The 20,193-nt window shown below is 47.7% G+C and overlaps 1 protein-coding gene across 1 annotated transcript in view; it reads right to left on the bottom strand.

Annotated features, from left to right (window-relative positions):
- The window catches only part of LOC139227586 (cytosolic carboxypeptidase 4), a 267,409-nt gene that overhangs the window by 151,028 nt on the left and 96,188 nt on the right, over window positions 1-20,193 (bottom strand). Inside the window, exon 15 of the mRNA XM_070858449.1 lies at window positions 3,744-3,831. Within this exon, the coding sequence (XP_070714550.1) occupies window positions 3,744-3,831 (88 nt within the window). The remainder of the gene's footprint in view (window positions 1-3,743; window positions 3,832-20,193) is intronic.

Genomic DNA, 20,193 nt, shown 5'->3' with positions numbered 1-20,193 from the left:
TCTCTAGAGCAGCTGAAATGTGGTATTTTGGTGAAACGAGTCTGCTTTCATCAAAGCGCGCAATCTTCATATGGACACATCCATGGGTTTTAAAAGAATCCGGTGAACATATTGTAGTCTTCCTTGAGTCAATGCGGAAGTGCATATGCATCGCCCACAGTGAGAAATTCAAATGTGTTTTCACAGCATCCCCACCAAGGTCTGGAGTCCGCTTCAGTCAGCTGCTGCCAAGGTCAGACATGGGTCTTGCTGTATTCCTCAAGTGAAGACTGGGGATGAGATGGCCTCCTTCACTTTTCTGCAAAGGAATCACGTTTTTTGATGGAGTCACACACAAACCAGATTTGAAATATTTCACAGTTCTCGCAGCTGCAGATAGAAGGTTAATGGCTCCTGTCGCGAAGGTTCCAGGTAGAAGTCAGTGATCCCGTCGCTGAAATTGCTTCAGTCACACATGGCACAAAATATACAGGAAATGATTTGATACGGTTTCCTGGAACAGTGACAACATTTATTTGGAAAAGGGTTCACAAGGCATTGAAGCCCAGGTGGTCTCATTACATTTCTTGGATTAAGGAACTGACCTCACGGATAAGAATGCGATAATGATGTTATTTACTTGGATTTTCAGAAGGCGTTTGTGTCACATAACGATGTCTGCACAAGAGTCAGGCCCATGCGATAGATGGAAGTGTTGGATAAAAGAATGATTCGTTGAAAGAAAACAGCAAGTAATAGCAAAAGGGAAGACATCAGGTTTGGAGTGGATGTTACGAGGGTGCTGAAAAGATAAGCACTGGAAGCAATGCTTATTTTCTAATCAATGACATCAAAATGGGTGCAGTGATTTATAGACTGAAGCAACTTGTAATCCATATTTTCAGTCAGCGTGCTACGGTTTGCTAGCAGAGTGATGGATGATCCACAATGGCCCTATCAAATGTGACTCTGGGAGACTAAGGGTCACAGGCAGGGTAGTTCTCGAGATTGAGAGGGAAGTCCACTGATTTCCTGCAGCTTCTTCGCTAGACTGATCCTTCAGAGCTCGAGATAAAAAAGACAAAGAATCATCTCTGTTCCATGATGTGACTGACGTGTTTACCAACGTGCCCTCCTCGATCAGTCAACGCTGGCTCCAGGCATTGGGCCTCCCAGTTCCATTCATGTCATCCTACTGCAAACAAAACGAGAAGAATGGTACATGCATTCAGTTATATGCACCACATTGGTGCAGATGACCCTCCTGTTCTCCTTCCCCGAGTTATCTTTATCATTTTCATTGGCAGAAACTGACCATCCAAATGAAAGGGTCCCGCCTCTCAGAATTGGGAGGCTCAGTCTTGTGAGTCATGCGCTAATCATCGCCCGTTTCTGGTAAATGTAAATGTCGAACTTGCTGATCGCATACTTGATTGGAGCAGCATCGTGTGAATGCTTGCACAGATGCTGACAGACGTGTTGAACATTGTGTATTTTCTAGTTTTATTTTAGATTTGCAGTTTTTCATTTTTCTCTCAAACCTACAGTAGACTCCAATATAAAATGGTTAAGCAGTGATAATTCTATTTTGAACTCTCTCTATCCCAGTTAAAAATGATGTGGCTATTTTTGCATGGGTGGTTTGATTAATGCACCATTTCAGGCTGGCCAACCCATGGATACAGCAGACACAGTGATTATGGAGGGGTGGAGGTCCATTATGAAAATTTCCCCAGTCTTCAAGCAATACTGTGGATTTCATTCACTTCCATTAGATCCAGCAACAATAATATTTTAATTTTAACTGCTAAAGATTCTCCATTAAAAATCTTCATTTTCCTCCTTTTCTCTGCTCCAGGTCCCTCTCACCCTTCAAATCAGAGTGCAGATCACTTTGAGCCTCAAATCTTTCCTCAATTGTCATCAGCACTCGTTCAATAGTGTGGTACATTCTGGGAAATGCCAGTCTCCTCTCCTGCATAAGGCAACTAGCCCAATGCAGAGCTCCATCGGGCAGCCCAATACAGAGCTCCATCGGGCAGTCCAGCATAGGGCACCTAGCCCAATGCAGAGTTGCATTGAGCAGCCCAATACAGAGCTCCATCAGGCAGCCCAGACAAGGTCAGAAAACTCAACGAGCTAAAACAGGTTGAAACTGCGACCTTCACAGTGGGAGTTATGGCCTCTTCCACCTGTACTGCTGCTCTGTCGCCGTGTTTGTTGCTCATAGTTGCGGCAAGCATAAAGGAATGCTTACAGAATGACAATTAGGAGGAGAGGGTGGTGGCCCAATATTGACTATGAAATATATTTACAGAGGCCACGAGAAAAGTCAATAGCACCCATACAGAAAGGGCAGGAAATGGGATTAGAGTAGGTAGGCCCGCTGTGTAGCAATGGTGATATGGGCATAATGAGCTGAAATGGCCACTATCAGTGCTTACATTTCTATTCTCTGATACAGGTGTCACAAGGTTGAGCAGACAATATCCATTCAATGATCAGAAGACCACAGAAGGAGCGGGCAGTGCCCATACAGTGACCGCAGAAGGAGTGGGCAGTGCCCATACAGTAACCACAGGAGGACCGGGTAGTGCCCATACAGTGACCATAGGAGGAGCGAGCAGTGTCCGTAGTGACCACAGGAGGACCGGGCAGTGTCCATAGTGACCACAGGAGGAGCGGCCAGTGTCCGTAGTGACCACAGGAGGAGTGGGCAATGCCCTTATCGTGACCACAGGAGGACCGGGCAGTGCCCATACAGTGACCACAGGAGGACCGGGCAGTGCCCATACAGTGACCACAGGAGGAGCGGGCAGTGCCAATACCGTGACCACAGGAGGAGCGGGCAGTGCCCATACCGTGACCACAGGAGGAGTGGGCAGTGTCCATACAGTGACAACAGGAGGACCGGGCAGTGTCCATACAGTGACCACAAGAGGAGCGGGCAGTGTCCATACAGTGACCACAGGAGGAGCGGGCAGTGCCCATACCGTGACCACAGGAGGAGTGGGCAGTGTCCATACAGTGACCACAGGAGGACCGGGCAGTGCCCATACAGTGACCACAGAAGGAGTGGGCAGTGTCCATACAGTGACCACAGCAGGACCGGGCAGTGTCCATACAGTGACCACAGCAGGACCGGGCAGTGTCCATACAATGACCACAGCAGGACCGGGCAGTGCCCATACAGTGACCACAAGAGGACCGGGCAGTGCCCATACAGTGACCACAAGAGGACCGGGCAGTGTCCATACAGTGACAAGAGGACCGGGCAGTGTCCATACAGTGACCACAGGAGAAGTGGGCAGTGCCCATAGTGACCACAGGAGGAGCGGGCAGTGTCTATACAGTGACCACAGGAGGAGTGGGCAGTGTCGATACAGTGACCACAGAAGGACCGGGCAGTGCCCATACCGTGACCACAGGAGGAGTGGGCAGTGTCCATACAGTGACCACAGAAGGACCGGGCAGTGTCCATACAGTGACCACAGGAGGAGTGGGCAGTGCCCATAGTGACCACAGGAGGAGCGGGCAGTGTCCATACAGTGACCACAGGAGGAGCGGGCAGTGTCCATACAGTGACCACAGAAGGAGCGGGCAGTGCCCATACAGTGAAGACAGGAGGCCCGGGCAGTCCCCATACAATGACCACAGGAGGACCGGGCAGTGCCCATAGTGACCACAGAAGGAGCAGGCAGTGCCTATACAGTAACCACAGGAGGAGTGGGCAGTGCCCATACAGTGACCATAGGAAGACCTACTTGTAGTAGTAGATATCGGAACCCACACGAGCCCAACAGGCTCTTCCACACAATGCTTCATGGACTGAGTACATCACCGGCTGCATACCTGCAACACAGCACATACAATGGCCACGTCAGTATTTATTTACATTATCACAGAAAGTGCATTTTACATCGGTGTATATCATCTGTTAGGGGGGAATTATTTCTTACCATTCTGAATTTCTGCAATAGACTAGAATTCGTACAGTATCAATAAATTACCAATCTTGCACTTTCAGTAATCCAGTTGCCTCATACTCACAGAAACCCATATCCTTCACACTCACAATACTGAAGCTCCCTCAGACACGTGCTAATCCAGCCCCCTCACACTTTTGGTAATGTTCCTGTACCCTCTGAGAACACAGATCCATACACTCTCAGTAGCTCGGACGATTAGCAGGGACTTTTAAAGATGCTCGCTATATAGATGCAAGTTATTCCTTCTTTATATGACAGTAATGTCTAAGCTAAAGTTTCTTCAGTCTCTGTTTGGAATGCTCCATCAAGTTTCTTTAAAACTAAACAACAAGCATTTTTCAAATCCCGCTACTCCAGGTTTTGTGAAATCCCCATTACACCAGGTTTTGTGAAAGCCAGTGTTATGTTAAGAATTCCTATTTCACATTTGTGAATAGATGCTTTTGCTGGTATCACACTGTTGCTTGTTCTAAAATCATATTATTGCTGAAACATCTTATTTTACAGAACATAAGAATTAGTAGCATGTGTCGGGGAGGACGAAAACCCCCTCATTTTACCCAGAAGGAAAAGAGCGGTGGGATCAGTCTGTGCTGTGAATTGAAACCGATAACAGTTTGACCTTGGCAGAGCAGTGATTGGACGGGGGAGGACACCGGAGGGCCAATGGTGAGACAGAGTCAGCCCGAAGTATGGGGCTTTCAAGCCAATGGGAGAGCACTTGCTCGAAAACTGGGACTGACTCACAGCCATTATCGGACTATTGTCTTCCCCATGTTTACACTATGGAAGGAAATTATGCAGATCTTCAGAAAACTAGGGAACCCAAAACAAACCAAGGACCTACACAATGGCTACAGGAGGCCAACCCAACTAATACCTTCTCAAACCTTGAGTAGGTTAGAAAAACTGAATTGAAGGAAAATTATGCAGACCTTAGAAACCAGGGAACCCAAAACAACCCAAGGGCCTATACAATGGCTACAGGAGGCCAATGCAATCAACACCCACTCAAACCTTGAGTAGGTTAACATCAGTGGAAAAAAACCCGCAATAATCTAAAACTGCTGCATTTTTCAAAATCACAAAGTCCACCAATGAGAAGAATCGACTTCAGCAGGAGAGGCGGACTGGATAATCTGGCTATAAAAAGGGGTTTCTGACGCAGTGTGTGTGGTTCCCTGCCCTCGTCATCCAACAACCACAACCAGCAAGACTCTCGACACTGAAGGAAAACCAGTGTCCGAAGACACCGAAGATAGAAGAAACAAACCACTAGAATGCAGAAGACACAGTAGTGAGTATAACCTCTGGTCCCCAGAACTCCCAACTCAGTTAGGCCAGGAAAGGTGGGAGGTTGGGCATTGTACTGCTAAACTTGTGTAAAGATTTTCGTTGTGTCCGTTTAGTGGGATTTAGGGGGGTTGTTTTGTTGGTGTATTGCTGTTTGTTGAGATACATCTTGTCAAATAAATTGGAAGCCTAAAGTTCCTCTTGGAATCACCCTGTCTCAGTTCTATTGTATTACATCTCCTGATCGTGAGTCTTATGCCAGAACAGTGTAAGGGAAGCTAGGAGCGCCTCGAAAACGCTCAACTGTGTGTCACAGGCTAGGGAAGAAGGGGTTAGGAGTATTTGACACTCACAGGTGCCTCACAGGCTAGGCATAAGCTGTGGGGACGCACGAGTCTCAAAACCCCCTTCATAAGCTGTGGACACAGTCTCTCCAGGGGTGCTCTTGCAGCACTCAGGGTACCTCACAGGTCAGGCATAAGCTGTGAGGGCAGAAGCCCAGGGTCCACATATGTGTGTGTGTACACAGGGGCTCAGGGTGTGTGTGTACACAAGGTCTGAGGTTCAGTGTGTCTGTATACAGGGCCTGGGTGTGTATACACGGGGTCTATGTGTATGTGTGTCTGTGTACACAGGGTCTGGGTGTGTGTGTGTGTACACAGGGCTTAAGGTGTGTATGTACACAGGGCTCTGGGTGTGTGTACACAGGGTTCAGATTTATGTGTACACAGGGTCCTGGGGTGTGTGTAAACAGGGTCTGGAGCTCAGGGTGTGTACACGGGGACCGGGGCTTAGTTTGTGTGTATACAGGGTCCGGGTGTGTGTGTACACAGGGTCAGGGTTTTGTGTACACGCAGTCAGGGTGTGTGTGTATGTGTGTGTGTACACGGGGTCTGGGGTTCAGTGAGTCTGTACCTAGGGTCCGGGGTCAAGGTGTGTGTACACAGGGCCAGGGGCTCAGGGTGTGTATGTACACAGGGTCTGGGTTTCAGAGTGTGTGTGTGTGTGTGTGTACACAGGGTCGTGGGGGTATGTACACTGAGCGCAGGGTGTATGTGTACACAATTCCGTGTGTGTGTGTGTGTGTGTGTTTGTACACAAGATCCGGGTGTGCGGTTCTGGGTGCATGTACACGGGTCTCCGTGTGTGTATACACAGGGTCCGGGTCTCCGGGTGTGTGTACACAGGGTCCGGGGTTCAGGGTTTGTGTGTACACAGGGTTGGGGGTGGTGTGTACATCGTGCCCAGGTTGTGTGTGTACACAGGGTCTGGGGTTCAGTGAGTCTGTACACAGGGTCCGGGAGACACCCAAGGCACAACAACACTCCCTGAGAAAACCCCTTACACATGAGTAGGCCATTCGGCCCCTCGAGCCTGCTCTGTCATTCAGGAAGATCGTGGCTAATCCTCTACCTCAACTCCACTTTGCTGCACTGTCCATATATTCCTTGATTCCCTTAATATCCAAAAAATCTTTCGATCTCTGCCTTGAATATACTCAAAGACTGAGCTTCCATGGCCCTCTGGGGTAGAAAATTCCAAAGATTCACCACCCTCTCAGTGAAGAAGTTTCTCCTCATCTCAGTCCTAAATGGTCGACCCCTTATTCTGAGACTGTGACCCCTGGTTCTAGACTCCCCATCCAGAGGAAATCCTCCCTGCATCTACCCTGTCAAGCCCTGTAAGAATTTTGTATGTTTCAATTAGATCATCTCTCATTCTTATAAACTCTAGCGAATATAGGCCGAGTTTACTCAATCTCTCCTCATAGGACAATCCCCCCCATCCCAGGAATCAGTCTGGTGAACCTTCATTGCGCTCCTTCTATGGCAAGTATATCCTTAGTCGGTAAGGAGACCAAAACTGTACACAATACTCCAGGTGCGGTCTCACCAGGGCCCTATATAATTGCAGTAAGATGTCTTTGCTCGTATATTCAAATCCTCTTGTAATAAAAGCTAACTTACCATTTGCTTTCTTAATTGCTTGTTGTACCTGCATGTTAACTTTGTGATTCGTGTACAAGGACACCCAGGTCCCTCTGAACTCCAACATTTCCCAATCTCTCACCATTTAAAAAATACTCTGCTTTTCTTTTCTTCCTGCCAAAGTGGATAACTTCACGTTTCTCCACATTATATTCCATTTGCCATGTTCTTGCCCACTCACTTAGCCTGTCTATATCCCCTTGAAGCCTCTTTGAATCTTCCTCACAACTTACATTCCCACCTAACTCTGTATCATCAGCAAACTTGGATATATTACATTTAGTCCCCTCATCCAAATCATTGATATGGATTGTGAATAGCTGGGGCCCAAGCACCGATCCTTGCGGTTTCCCACTAGTTACAGCCTGCCAACCTGAACATGACATCTTTATTCCTACTCTCTGTATTTTGGCCGTTAACCAATCCTCAATCCATGCTAATATATTACCACCAATCCTATGAGCCCTAATTTTGTTTAATAACCTCTTGTGTGGCACCTTATCGAATGCCTTCTGAAAATCCAAATACACCCCATCCACTGATTCCCCCTTATCTATTCTGCTAGTTACAACCGCAAAAAACTAACAGATTTGTCAAACATGATTTCCCTTTCATAAATCTGTGTTGAATCTTCCCAATCCGATTATTATTTTCCAAGTGCCCTGTCACCATATCCTTAATAATAGATTCTAGCAATTCCCAGAGAATCTTGATGTTCAACAGTTTATTCCTGGTACTGGTGATGCTACACTAATTGTCACCTCCATTAATACAATTACGTCATCTCTGTGAAACCTATTTAATGTATGTGATTTGACTTAGTATTACATCTGGTTTTACATTTAAATTATGGAATTTGCCCACAACAATTGAATCACACGAATATAAATTCACTTCAGCAACAATATCCCCTCAAGCTGCTGAATTATGAAACTGGCGTGAAACTAGACTCAGTGTGAAATATGAAAACATCAAGTGTCTAAAACCCTATTAAACTGCAACACACTGCACACAGATCAACAACGTGTTTTATTTATGGGAAGTGCATGTGTTGTATTGAGTGTCTCAGTGTTACAGTGTATAAATATTTATCATAATTCATCCTGAATTAAAAGTTCAAAGAAAGTATAATATTTGCAGGCACATGAATCAAAAAAAAATCTCTTACACAGCGTACCTAAAGCAGCAAGACTATGAGGATTATAAACTGCACACGACGCGTACCTAAACCCACAGTACTTAAAGCCACAGTACATAAAGCCACAAGATACAAAGCCTCAGTACCTCGACGATCAATTTGAGCCAAGGATTTCTGTTCAAAAAAGCTGCTTACTAATATGTATGTATGCGAGTATGAGAATGTATAGATGCTCTTTCAATGTTTCAGTTAAGCACACTGGTTAGAACCTTGTTGGGCTGCAAAATTGTTGGGGGCCGAAGGGCCTTATTCAGAAACCAGCCTTTGTGATTGTGGATCTATTTGGAGTAGAGGGCTATGCTTCAATAAAGAGTGCAGCCTGAGCGGTGTGGATAGATGTGGTACAGACTCATCAATCTAGTTTCACCTGTGGCTTCGAGTAGATGAGGAAGATTCTTTTTAGCTTAGGCAAGATTGCCAAGGTGAAAACATATGATAACATCTTAATAGATGGTCTTGTCCAAACTTCTCTACTGCTCCCCACTGCAAACTTGATATAGTAACCACTTCATTAACATAGCGCCTTCAATGTAGAAAAACATTCCCGGCACTTTACATAGCAGGAGAACGCAGGGAACTTTGCTGCTGGTTGACCTTTGCAAAAGCGCAGGTACCTGTATTCTCATTTTCTTTCATTTCAGTCTGCCATTTACCACATCACAATAATCTTTGCACTATGCCAAGTATCAACCGCCAAGAACTCTGCCAGGATAATGTTCCTCAGAGCTGTGTGTTCACTGTTGTGTATTGCTCTGGTACATTAAATGTATGATAAGTACAATGGCGCACCACAGAGGGCGTTGTGGTGGGAGACCTGAAAGTACCTGCATGAGGCAGTATAAAAGGCTGCCCACCACACCTGGAGGCCACTCTGGAGCTGGTCAATAAAGGACTAAGGTCACAGCAGTTAGATCAATACCTGACCGTGTGGAGTCAGTGATTTGTGTGCTACATACACCACATCGGCAACGAGGAAGTGGACAAACTCCACGCAACCATGGCTACTCTGGGCTTGCTAAAGGATTTTACCATAGGTAATGATTAGGAGGCCTTTACGGAAAGGCTCGAGTACTACTTCACAGCAAACGACCTAACGGGGAGCACGGACGCAATGAGAGATAAGCATAAGATGATATTGCTTTCCAGTTGTGGCGATGAGGTATACTGTCTCGTCAGGGATTTGCTGGCACCCGCGAGCACCAGGGACAAGTCATTCATGACCAGTTGAAACCGAAGGAGAGCATATCCTCATGGCCAGATACAAATTTTACCATCACTGCAGACCTGAGGGCCAGAATGTCACCAAATATGCTGCGGACCTCAGGAGACTCGCGGCGTCGTGTGATTTTGGCGCACACCTTGACGCGGCGTTGCGGGACGTTTTTGTCATGGGGATTGGCCATGAGGGCCTCCTTCACAAGCTGCTAGCCATGGAACCCACAGTCACCCTGACAAAGGCCATCACCATCAGCCGGGCATATATGACCTCGACTTGCAGCACCAAGCAAATGATCCACACAGTCTTGAACCCGGCAGGCACTGTCCACAGAATAGCGGCCACCATGGACAAAACTGCAGAACGTGGCTCTGCCCGGGGCAGAGAGCACGGACCTTGGGGTCCTGGAACTCAGAGTCCGCTGAGGGGCGCCAATCAAGCAGCACCATGCTGGCGCTGCGGAGGAAGCCTTGGGGCTCACCAGTGCGGGTTTGCGGAGTATACATGCAATACCTGCCACATTAAAGGCCACCTTCAGTGTATGTGTAAAAGAAATCTGACTCACCATGTGGCTGAGGAGATGGTCCACTGTTCAGGAGGAGCAGGTAGAAGAAGATGAGGGGTTGGGACTGTATACGTGCACCGATGATTCGCCGCCAGTGATAATGGAAGTAAAAATTGACAGAGTCCCAGTGAGTATGGCAGTGGATACAGGATCGGGTCCGTCGTTGATGAGTCAGAGAACGTTTGAGAAACTGTGGGACAACCCGGCTGCACAAACCAAGCTGGTCCTGGTCATGGCAAAGCTGCGTACCTACACCATGTGCAGGTATCTCACAGGGGCGAGACGCACGGTTTACCCTTGTGGGTCATTGCAGGCAATTGGGCCAACGCTCCTCGGCAGAAGATGGATGGGAAAGGTCCGTGGGAGCAGGGAAGACGTCACTTCTCCACAGACTGCTGCTCCCCGGGTTCCCAAAGAGCAGCACCAACCGAGCTGGAGCTGCAGCCTAAATCCACACACAGGCGACAGCAGCCCAGAACTCCTGACCCCAAGCAATCCTGCAGCCCCAGCCTCCACAGACGAGCAGACCCTGGAAGAACAAAGGTGGAGGGAGTGGAGTGCCCTTATAGGGGGAAGGAAAAGAAGAAAAAAGAACGACTTGCATTTATATAGCGCCTTTCACGACCACCGGATGTCTCAAAGCGCTTTACAGCCAATGAAGTACTTTGGGAGTGTAGTCACTGTTGTAATGTGGGAAACGCAGCAGCCAATTTGCGCACAGCAAGCTCCCACAAACAGCATTGTGATGATGACGAGATAATCTGTTTTTGTTATGTTGATTGATGGATAAATATTGGCCAGGACACTGGGGATAACTCCCCTGCTCTTCTTCAAAATAGTGTCCTGGGATCTTTTACGTCCACTTGAGGGTAGAAGGGGCCTCGGTTTAATGTCTCACCTGAAAGACGCACCTCCAACAGTGTACCACTCCCTCAGTATTGCACTGGGGTGTCAGTCTAGATTTGTGTGTTTAAATCACTGGAGTGGGACTTGAACCCACAACCTTCTGACTACCCACTGAGCCACAGCTGCCCAGCTGGAGATCTGGCTGGTCTCCTGAAGCTGGATGCAGCCAAATGTCACTTTTTTTAAAAAGATTTTAAAAATCTATCAGTTGCGAAGCAAAACTTTGCAAAATAAACCAGAAGCATTTCATTTTTAATGCAAAAGTGTAAGATTTTCATGGGGAACGTGTCCCAAGACCCCTTAGGAAACTGTATGCCAGTGGGCATATTTGGAAGAGGAATTTCACATTTTTGCCTACATCACTATCAGAAGCTGAAAATGACTTGGGATTTTTTTTACGTTAAGGGTTATATAAACACAAGTAGTTGTTGTTGTTGAAATCGATCAGGAGTAAGGAAATATGAAGATCTGCACCATTCATTTCCGTGGGGAATCTCCCGATTGTCCGACTTAATTTCGGCAGAAGATCCATGAATAGCCTGGAAAAACCGGCATAAATGCTGATTTTACATATTTCTCTGGGGTTTCCACAGATCTTGTGTCGAAGTTACAGCAGACGATGGGGAGGATCCCCAGGAAAATTTAACCCCCTCGTTCCTGATTTAACATTTCTCACAGATTGCTTACCCTGATTAAAATATAAACCAAACCAAAAAACACTTCCTCTGAAACCTTGCCCAGCACCACAATGATCAGATTAGATCATCATCGGCAGTCCCTCGAATCGAGGATGACTTGCTTCCACGTCAAAAAGTTCACAGGCGTTTCAATGATAGGCCTAAAATTCCAGGTCCCAAGCTAAATTTTGACGGGTGGAAGATGCCTGTGCGTGGATTTTTTTAACCTGTGGTGACCGTTGCACACCAGCCACCACACGGGCTTGACAGAGCTAGGTCTTGGTCCAGTGGCAAGGATTAACCAGGACGATTGGAGACCAGCTCTGCTGCATGGACCTAGTGCACACACATATCAGAGAGTGGGCTGGCCCGTGCTGTCCCTGGGCCCTCGTCTCTTCTGGGTTATCAAAGGCACCACCGAGTTGAATTTTGTTCTAAAATGGAGAGTTGATAGCACTTGGCTTACATTAGGAAAGCAACCACTGGGGAGTTATTGACTCGAATGGAGGTGTCATCATCATCATCATAGGCAGTCCCTCGAAATCGAGGAAGACTTGCTTCCACTCTAAAAGTGAGTTCTCAGGTGACTCAACAGTCCAATACGGGAATTACAGTCTCTGTCACAGGTGGGACAGACAGTGGTTGAAGGAAAGGGTGGGGAGGCTGGTTTGCCACACACTTCTCTACTGCCTGCGCTTGTTTTCTGCATGCTTTCGACGACGAGACTCGAGGTGCTCAGCGACCTCCCGGATGCTCTTCCTCCACTTAAGGCAATCTTTGGCCAGGGACTCCCAGGTGCCGATGGGGATGTTGCACTTTGTCAAAGTGGCTTTGAGGGTGTCCTTGAAACGTTTCCGCTGCCCACCTGGGGCTTGCTTGCCGTGTAGGAGTTCCAAGTAAAGCGCTTGCTTTGGGAGTCTTGTGTCGGGTGTGCACAGTACACAACACCACAAGCAATGGAAGCTATTTTCACCAAACAAGGAGTACATAATGAAGTATTTATTGACAATGGTCCACAGTATGCAAGTGCTGGCTTTTAAAAAAAATATTTGTTCACAGTATGTGGACGTCGTTGGCAAACATAGAAACATAGAAACGTAAAAGTAGGTGCAGGAGTAGGCCATTCGAGCCTGCAGCACCATTCAATATGATCATGGCTGATCATGCAACTTCAGTACCCCATTCCTGCTTCCTCTCCATACCCTTTGATCCCCTTAGCCAGCATTGCCCATCCCGAATTGCCCTGAACAACTGATTGGCTTGCTGGGCCATTTCAGAAGGCAGTAGAGTCAACCACATTGCCATGTGGGTCTGGAGTCACATATAGGCCAGACTGGGTAAGGACAGCAGATTTCCTTCCCTGAAGGACATTTGTGAATCAGATGGGTTTTTACGACAATCCAATGATTTCATGGTCAACATTACTAAAACTGACTTTTTTAAAAAAATTCCAGATTTATTTAATTGAATTTAAATTCCCCAGCTGCCGTGGTGGGATCAAAAGTCAGAAAAGGCCAGAAGTGACTGCAGGCATTGAATACGCCTACTCAATGGGTGGGTGTATGCACAGTAGGCTATACTGATGAAGTAACAATATGTCACAATTTCTGTTATGTCTGTAATGCACTTATGAATGATTCCACGAGGCAATGTGTTGTACTCAAATTGTAGTGACCTTGGTCCTTTATTCGTAACTCCGGAGTGAGGCACAAGCATGGTGAGCAGCCTTTTATACTGGGCCCTGCACACCCATGCAGGTGACCCTCAGGTCTCCCACCACAGTGCCCTCTGGTGGACAGCCTCTACCACAGGGGCAGGAAACCCCGGTCTCCACCAGTTGCACCCTCTAGCGGTGCCAGCATAGTATAGACACAGTGTAAACCTTATTGATAGTACATCAGGTAACAAGTCTCCATCTTATGCAACTATACAGTGACTACACAGAGAGTATACCCATAGTCTGCATATATAACAATTCTTGTTACTACTACTACACCAACACTGTACGCAAGTAGTGCCACATGTCACCAGATCATTAGTCCAGGCCCCTGGATTTCTAGTCCAGTAAAATAACCACTACACTACCATTCCCTTGTCAAACAATTAGATTTAATTTATACAACTTCAAGTGGAATTACCCATCGTTGAACGGACTTGTGGAAAAGTCAACAAAGACTTAAAGAAACAGATAAAGAAGCCAAGGAGCAGTGGGATATTATGTACGAGTCTCCTATCCACTGGAAAACAGGCTATCAAAAGTACAGCTATTTATAAAAAGAGCCAGCATAGACTGTGAAAACTGCAGCAGATTATCAAAAGTTCCTCCTGCTTCTGGCATTTTAAAGCCTGTATTGCAGGATGGCCAAGTATTTGAGTCCAGTTTTAAATGAAACAAATTCAGCCACACATGAGGAAGGTGAAATCACTTCTGCAGAACCTCATTCTGCAGCCTTCAGCTGATGATAGAGTTTAGCCTACATAACTGTCACAAGACAGCACTTTCCACAGCAATTATGCTACTTTACGGGCATTAATGGCACATGAAATTGACTAGCAAGCCATACCATTGACTCCATCTCAGGGTTTTCTGCCAGAAGTGACTGCAGGCATTGAATACGCCCACTCAATGGGTGGGTGTATTCAAAGTAGGCAATAATAATGAAGCAACAAATATGTCACAATTCCTGTTATTACTGCCACAGCAACACTGTGCGTAAGTATTGCCAGCATGTTACTGGCATCCAGCGCTCCTGAAGATACAGTGAAAGGCCTTTTCAAATATAAATTCAGCCCTGAAGGAATGAATTGATCACAAGAAATTCTCCAAGATTATCAGCACAACACATGGACAAGTGAAGGTTTCACCAACACTATATTCACCGCTGCTTAGCTCCCTCAGAGGAACACACCATCAACCCCGTCTAACTACAAGTGATCCAAGTAGAACCACTAAACCCAACATGAGGCCCATGTTACAGGGGCAGTGGCAGCATGGAAACGAAATTGGCTAAAAGACAGAAAGCAGAGATTAGTGGTGGAGAATGGAGGGAAGTATACAGTGATGTCACCCCAGGGGTCAGTATTGGGACCACTGCTCTCTTTGATACATAATAATGACCTTGATTTGAGAATGCAAGGCATAATTTCAAACTTTGAAGATGACACGAAACAGAGAGACATAGTAAACAGTGGGAAGGATTGTAACGGACTTCAGGGGGACACGGCTAAAATGGGCAAACAATTTAATGCAGAGAAGTGTGAAGTGATGCATTATTGTTACAAAGGCAATATAAACTAAATGGAACAATTTTAAAATGGTGCAAGAACAGAGAGACCTGGAGGTGTACGTACACAAATATTCAAAGGTGGCAAGACAAGTTGAGAAGGCTGTTAATAAAGCAGACAGGATTCTTGTTTTATAAATAGAGGCATAGGACCGATTTTCATCAAGGGCTCCGCCCACCCAAGGGCCACCCAAGGGCCACCCAAGGGCCGCCGAGGCACCGGACTGCACTTTGGGCGGGATATTCATGACCGGGGTCCCTCAAAGGTCGGCGGGCGGCAAATGGATGACGTACGCTGTCATGTATTCAACTGTCATTATAACCCATGTATAAACTGACCTAAGTGGCACACCATGAGAACACTGACCACTAGGTGGTGAACTTGTGGGCGACACTCCTAACCTGAACTTTCAGGTATAAAAGGGGAAGCTCCACCCACCTTCATCACTTCAGTGCTGGCTAATAAAGGTTACTGGTCACAGAGTGACCTTCTCTCTAGTATGGGCCTCGTGTGCATTTGTACTGTATAGTAAGGACATATTATTGGCGACGAGAAACTGGGATTTAAACCACGCGAGCATGGCCACTAGCAGCACAGACGAGAGGTACTGTGTTGGTGATGATTGGGATGATTTTATTGAGAGACTACAGCAAAGTTTCGTCACGAAGGAATGGCTGGGACAGGATTCAGCCGACAAACGCAGGGCTCATCTCCTGACGGTTTGTGGATCCAGGACGTACTCCCTGATGAAGGACCTTCTAGCGCCAGAGAAGCCGGCGGACAAGACTTTTGAAGAGCTCAGTAAGTTGATCGGGGAACACTTTAAACCGGCGAGCAGCATGCACACGGTGAGACACTGGTTTTACACGCACCGGCGGCAAGAAGGGCAAAGCGTTCCAGACTTCATGGCAGATCTCCGGCGACTGGCGAACCTATGTAAGTTCCCAGATGCATGCAGAGCGGAGATGCTGCAAGACTTTTTTTATTGAGGGCATCGGGCACGCTGGTGTTTTCAGGAAACTGATTGAGACCAAAGACTTGACCTTGGAAGCGGCGGCTCTGATGGCCCAGACATTTATCTCGGAGAGGAAGAGACCAGAATGATGTTTGACAAAAATCTTGGTTTAAATGCAGTAAATGGACAGGGAGTCAACATTGTTAATGCGGCATACAGTTCTCCAGGCAGACAGGGGCAATCGGACATGCCCGAGCATGTAGTCGAACCCAAAAGTGGAATTCAACAGAGACAATGGCTAGCTGAACGGCGATTCATGCCATCGCAAGGGACAATGCGGCCAGTAATGGGGCCATCAACACCTGTCAATGGTGCGTTTAAGGACAATTACAGAGACAGTCAGAGACGATCGACTGGTAATGGACCTTTTGTTTCCAACAACGGCTCATGTTGGAGGTGAGGAGGCAAACACACAGCCAGAGCTTGCAGGTATCAGCAATATACCTGCAGAAACTGCAACATCAGCGGTCAATTGGCGTGTATGTGCAGGAAGCATGGAGCCAGGTTGATGTATGAGGAGGACGGGCCCGATGTAAGCCTTATGAGGCCAAATGGACACTGGGGGAAATCGCTGGAAGCTGAAGTTCAGCGAGTTCATGTGGAGCACATATACAGTTCATACACCAGGACACCACCGATAATGATGAAAGTGCTCCTCAATGGTATCCCAGTATCAATGGAGCTAGACACGGGGGCCAGCCAGTCCCTGATGAGTATCAAACAGTTCGACAAGTTGTGGGCGTCCAAGGCCAGGAGGCCAAAATTATTGCAGGTTGACGCACAGCTATGGACATATACAAAGGAGATCATTCCGGTGCTAGGCAGCGCCACGGTAGTCATGACCCACAAAGATTCGGACAGCAGGTTGTCACTCTGGATTGTCCCGGGGGATGGTACCGCACTGCTGGAGACGAGTTGGCTTGCTGTCATGAACTAGAAATGGAACGATGTCAATGCAATTTCTTCTGTGGAGCGAATATCATGCTCACAGGTCCTGGACAAATTTGACTCACTATTTCAACCCGGCATTGGCACTTTCATGGGGACCAAGGTAGTGATTCACATAAACCCGGACGCCAGGCCAGTACACCACAAGGCTAGAGCGGTGCCATACGTGATGCGGGAAAAAATAAAAGGCGAATTGGACCGCCTGCTGACGGAAGGCATCATCTCGCCAGTCGAATTCAGTGACTGGGCGAGCCCGATTGTGCCGGTGCTCAAGGTGGATGGGTCGGTCAGGATATGTGGTGATTACAAGGCCACCATCAATCGGGTGTCATTCCAAGACCAGGAGCCGCTATCGAGAGTGGAGGACCTCTTTGCGACACTATCCGGTGGCAAACTTTTTTCAAAATTTGACCTGACCTCAGCTTACATGACCCAGGAGCTGGCGAGTGAGTCAAAGAAGCTGACCACCATCACGACACACAAGGGGTTGTTTGAGTACAACAGATGTCCGTTCGGGATTCGCTCGACCGCCGCGATCTTTCAACGAAACATGGTAAGTCTCCTCAAGTCGATTCCAAGGACAGTGGTTTTTCAAGACGACATCCTCATCATGGGTTGCAATACTGAAGAACACCTCCACAATCTGGAGGAGGTGCTACGCCAACTGGATCGGGTAGGTCTGCGACTGAAAAAGGCGAAGTGCGTCTTCCTAGCTCCAGAGGTAGAATTCCTGGGGATGAGGGTAGCAGCAGATGGGATCAGACCTACTGCGTCCAAAACGGAAGTGATCCAGAGAGCATCCAGACCCCGTAACACGACAGAGCTGCATTCGTTCCTGGGGCTCCTGAACCATTTTGGTAACTTTCTTCCCAAATTGAGCACGCTGTTAGAGCCGCTACACGTGCTCCTACGCAAAGGTCGTGAATGGGTCTGGGGGGACAGCCAAGAAAGGGCTTTTGATTGAGCACGCAACTTGTTATGCTCCAACAATCTGTTAACGCTATATGAGCCTTGTAAGAAACTTGTTTTAACGTGCGATGCGTCGTCCTATGGGGTCGGGTGTGTGTTACAGCATGTTAATGCCAAGGGTCAGTTACAGCCGGTAGCTTATGCCTCCAGAAGTCTGTCCCAGGCAGAAAGGGGCTGCAGGATGGTAAAAAAGGAAGCGCTTGCATGTGTATATGCAGTAACAAAATGCACCAGTACCTGTTCGGCAGGAAATTTGAGCTGGAGACAGATCACAAACCCCTAACGTCCCTTTTGGCCGACAACAAGGCCATAAATGCAAATGCGTCGGCCCGCATACAGAGGTGGGTGCTCACGTTAGCCGCCTATGACGATACAATTCGGCACAGACCGGGCACCGAAAACTGCGCCGATGCACTCAGCAGGCTCCCACTAGCCATCACCAAGGGGGCAACCGAGCATGCTGCTGAGGTGGTCATGGCTGTTGAAGCTTTCGAAAGCGAAGGCTCACCCATGACAGCCCGTTAGATCAAAGTCTGGACAAATAGAGACCCGCTACTGTCTTTAGTCAAGAAATTAGTCCTGAATGGGGACTGGGCAGCCACGTACGGGGCATGCCCTGAGGAATTTAAACCATTTCACAGGTGCAAGGATGAACTCTCGATTCAGGCCCGATTGCCTACTATGAGGAAACCGAGTAGTCATCCCCCAGATGGGCAGAGAGGCGTTCATCCAAGAATTCCATAATGAGCACCCGGGCATTGTCATGCTGAAGGCAATTGCCAGGTCACACGTTTGGTGGCCAGGGATAGATGCAGACCTGCAAAGCGCCCAGGGAAGCCCCCCTTAGCCTCTGGTCCTGGCCCACCAAGCTATGGTCACACATCCATGTGGACTACGCAGGTCCTTTCATGGGAAAAATTTTTTTGGTTGCAGTAGACGCCTACTCCAAATGGATTGAGTGTGACATTCTCAATTCAAGCATATCCTCTGCCACGGTAGAAAGTCTACTGGCAATGTTTGCCGCCCATGGTCTACCGGATGTCTTGGTCACCAATGGCTCGTGCTTTACAAGCATTGAGTTCCAGGACTTCATGGCAGGAAATGGTATCAACCATGTCAGAACGGCACCATTCAAGCCGGCCTCAAACGGCCAGGCGGAACGAGCAGTGCAGATAATCAAACAGGGGATGCTCAGAATCCAAGGGGGTTCCCTACAAAGCTGCTTATCACGCCTCCTGTTGGCCAATAGATCCCGACCACACTCGCTCACAGGGGTTCCAACCGCAGAGCTGCTAATGAAAAGGATGCTCAAAACCAGGTTATCCCTTATACACCCCACTATGAAAGAAATTGTTGAGAGCAGGCGCCGGTCACAATATGACTACCATGACGGGAATGCGAGGGCGCGATGTATTGATGTCAATGACCCTGTCTTTGTCCTCAACTACGCTGCAGGGCCCAAATGGCTCGCAGGCACTGTGATTGCCAAAGAGGGGAATAGGATTCTGGTAGTTAAACTTACCAATGGACAAATCTGCCACAAACACGTGGATCAAACAAAAAGGAGGTTCAGCAACCCCATAGACGAAGCAGAGGAAGAACACGATGTAGAGTTCACTTCACCACAGGTGACCGAACACCAGAATCAAGTGGAGGAGAGCCCAGTCTCTGTGGGCAGTCCGGACAGGCCTGAGGCACCGCAAATAGCAGACACTCAGGTCAGCGCCCAACAACCAGAGCCCCAACTCAGGTGCTCTACAAGGGAGCATAAACCACCAGAGAAACTTAACCTGTTACCCAATAAGACTTTGTGGGGGAGATGATGTCATGTATTCAACTGTCATTGGAAACATGTATAAACTGACCTAAGTTGTAGATCGTGAGAACACTGACCACTAGGTGGTGAACTTGTGGGAGACACTCCTAACCTGGACTTTCAGGTATAAAAGGGGAAGCTCCACCCACCTGCTCCACTTCAGTGCTGGCTAATAAAGGTTACTGGTCACAGAGTGACCTTCTCTCTAGTATGGGCCTCGTGTGCATTTGTACTGTATAGCAAGGACATATTATATGCCACCAATCTGGACGACAGCAGGTGGGAGGTCTCATTCTCGGCGGCAGAGACACTTGCCGCCCAAGTGCCGCTGAGGTTGGAGTTGGGCACA

This window comes from Pristiophorus japonicus, chromosome 17 (genome assembly GCF_044704955.1).
Source record: "Pristiophorus japonicus isolate sPriJap1 chromosome 17, sPriJap1.hap1, whole genome shotgun sequence".
NCBI lineage: Eukaryota > Metazoa > Chordata > Chondrichthyes > Pristiophoridae > Pristiophorus > Pristiophorus japonicus.
The sequence above is the reverse complement of the archived record's forward strand: the minus strand, read 5'-3'. Positions and strand labels throughout refer to the sequence as shown.